At 49.2% G+C, this 2765-nt stretch overlaps 1 protein-coding gene across 1 annotated transcript in view; it reads right to left on the reverse strand.

The window, feature by feature from the left end:
• Positions 1-94: 94 nt before the first annotated feature.
• Positions 95-2765, reverse strand: part of rnf216 (ring finger protein 216) — a 20163-nt gene continuing 17492 nt past the window's right edge. The window contains exons 15-17 of the mRNA XM_023395843.2: positions 2410-2632; positions 1538-1607; positions 95-1126 (exon numbers count right to left, since the gene is read on the reverse strand). Of these exons, the coding sequence (XP_023251611.1) occupies positions 732-1126; positions 1538-1607; positions 2410-2632 (688 nt within the window). The 3' untranslated portion in view covers positions 95-731. The remainder of the gene's footprint in view (positions 1127-1537; positions 1608-2409; positions 2633-2765) is intronic.

The raw sequence follows: 2765 nt of genomic DNA on the forward strand, positions 1-2765 counted from the left end.
GGAGGGAGGGGGCGGAGACAGACTCAGCGGGCTGAGAGAAAGACGGGCAGCGACATGAAACCTTCGTCTAGTCGTATGAAGCAGAACCTGCAGCTCATGTGAACAGAAAGCTTTATTAGAAAGCTGTGTGGTCTCACACGTTACACAAAAGGTACGGAAGGGAATGCTAACCTCCTTTTTTTTTTTTATTTTATTATGTATCTCAAAAATATCTGTATAAACTGGAAATAAATGTCTAAAGATTTTCAAACATTTATCATCGCAACCCCGATATTTAAGCAGAAAAACATGAAAAAAAAAAAAAGGAACACGTGGGGAACTATGTCATTATGGAAGTCCCAAGTTCAATGGGAGAAGGCAAAGTGTCCCAGTGTGTGTGTGTGTGTGTGTGTGTGTGTGTGTGTGTGTGTGTTGTTCTACAGATGCACTTTTAGATCATTTCAGTGTGTTTTAATATCTGAGCAGAAGGTCTGAAATCTGCCTGACAACAGAACGGAGAGAACGAATAGAAAAAGATGATGCACACGGAAAATCATAAAAAAAAAACAAAAAAACAAAAAACAAAAAGAAGTAACATTAGATCTAAAAAAAAAAAAAAAAAAAAAAAAAAAAAAAAAAAAAAAAAAAAAAAAAAAAAAAAAAAAAAAAAACCGCCACTGAAATGAGAAGTTTAACTGTAGTAAGAGAACGTGTGTGTCCGATGACATCACTGCACCAGGTCACAGTGTGTGTTAGAAGCGTCTGTAGTAGCGGTGCGGCGGTCCGTAGTGCATGGGCAGGTCCATCACGTCCATGTTGTGGTGGTGAGGGTTGACGGGAGGGTTGTGGTGGTGATGGTGGTGGTTGTTGTTGTTGTTATTGTTCAGTGGGGGCAGGTGCTGCAGGGGGGGCACGTAGGGCGCCGGGGGCAGCCGGGGCACGATCACCTGGTGGTACATCCTGCCCTGGGGCGGAGCCGGAGGGTAACGGGCGCGCGGGGGGACGAACAGGGGAGCTTGTACCGCCTGGGGGTGAGGTGGGGCCGCGGGGTTGGGGTTGGGTGGGTTTTCAGGGGGCGGACCCACACGCGGCCGCTTCACGTCGGTAATGGGCTCCGGAGGAGGACCGACCCTCTTCCCTGAATTATCTGAAAGAAGAAGAAGAAAAAAGGGAAGTTACTGATGAACCAGCCGCCTGTCCCCACCCCCGCTTTTATAGGAAAACCCGTGCACGCCCTCACCTGCCTCGCACACTGTACACAAACACATTCAGACAACACAAACACAGGAAACACCCTGCGACTGCTGCTGTAAACAGCCACGCTGTCTGACTAAATAAATACGGGTTAAAAAGACGAAGAGGAAGCGGCAGAGAGGAAGAACGATGCTGCTGCACTGCAACATTTCTCTGCCAGGGAACATCATTCACCACATTTGTACATCACAAAAAAATAACAGCCCGTAAATGAGGTGATGAATGGGACACAAACACTGATCGATAATTAATAGCTTCAACCGTCCAGTGAAAAACTTTGGTCACAGTTTATCGAAGCTCTCACCTGCACATTTCTTGTTCAGCTCCGCCTCTCCTTCCTTCTGGATCTCCTGGATGATTCGCTCGTCGTCTTGCTGCAGAAACACAAACACAAACGAAGGCGTGTGAAGGTCTTTCCAAGGACATGAAGGCAGCAGATGAATCATTAAGGTGACAGATTTAAGGGAAAGTCTCACAGGAACAACAGGACTACCTTTACTAATAATTCTATTAACACTCCTACTGTGGGACGTTTAGCCTCCGGTCATTTCTGAGGTCACAGTTTGTAACGTTTTTCCTCTTATTTTGTTTCCTGGAGACGCTGAACAGTTCCCACCTGCATCAGATACTTCCTTCTGTAGCGCAGTTATAAATCAAACCTGAGCCGCCACAGCGCTCGCTTCACCGCAGGCTGGACAACAGTCGCCACACAGGTGAGCGTTGTCCAGCTGATGGCGTGCTCGTCTGGAGCGTGTTTATCCGACTTAAAAGAAATTAACTTTTGGGTTGGAGCTCGTGAGCCTGATGTTGCTTCCTCTCTCGCACCGAGTGAAAACTTTTAATTTAAATAACGCTGAGGAGGAGGCCGACCCCGTCCTCCACTCGTCCCAGCATTTATCCATTTCTTGGCAGCGCTTTGAGGAGTAGCTCTTGGCCGGCTCCGGCGCCTCTGCAGAGCGGCTGGAGCAGCTCCAGCTCATTAACTTCTCAGGGACTAATTGTTGCTTCTGGTTGCCAGTGATGCTGCGGCCAGGTCGCCGTAGAGTCAGATGCTCAGGGTCAAAGTGCGGGGAGAGTCCGTGAACATCTTTGCGAGTGTGAATAACTGAATGAGTGAACAACCAAAAAAGAAAAGCACACAGGGGAAAAAAAAGAAAAACATGTTGGAGACGTTACCGTGGGGTCGGTCCAGAGGGAACACTTGCGGCAGTGGCGGCAGGGCGCGCCGGGAGAGCGGGCGTGCTGGCAGAAGTGGTTGTAGCCGGTGATGGGCTCTCGGCAGAGGTAGCACATGAAGCTGCCGCAGCGGCACGACATCCGGTTGCAGCCCTCCGACTTGACCAGGCCCGTCCCGCACTTCACACACTTCCTCACCCGGGCCGCCGTCATACGCTCCTCACTGCGGCACACGCACGGCGGACAGACGGAGGTCAATACATTTGGAGAAAAAAAGGGAAAAAGCAAAGAAGAGGATGATGAAGAAAGATGAGCGGTGGAGGAACATGAAGAATTCAACATGGAGGGGGGGGGGG

The sequence above is a fragment of the Seriola lalandi genome, unplaced genomic scaffold (genome assembly GCF_002814215.2).
Source record: "Seriola lalandi dorsalis isolate HSWRI2012SDOR001 ecotype SW California unplaced genomic scaffold, Sedor1 jcf7180002054969, whole genome shotgun sequence".
NCBI classification, from domain to species: domain Eukaryota; kingdom Metazoa; phylum Chordata; class Actinopteri; order Carangiformes; family Carangidae; genus Seriola; species Seriola lalandi.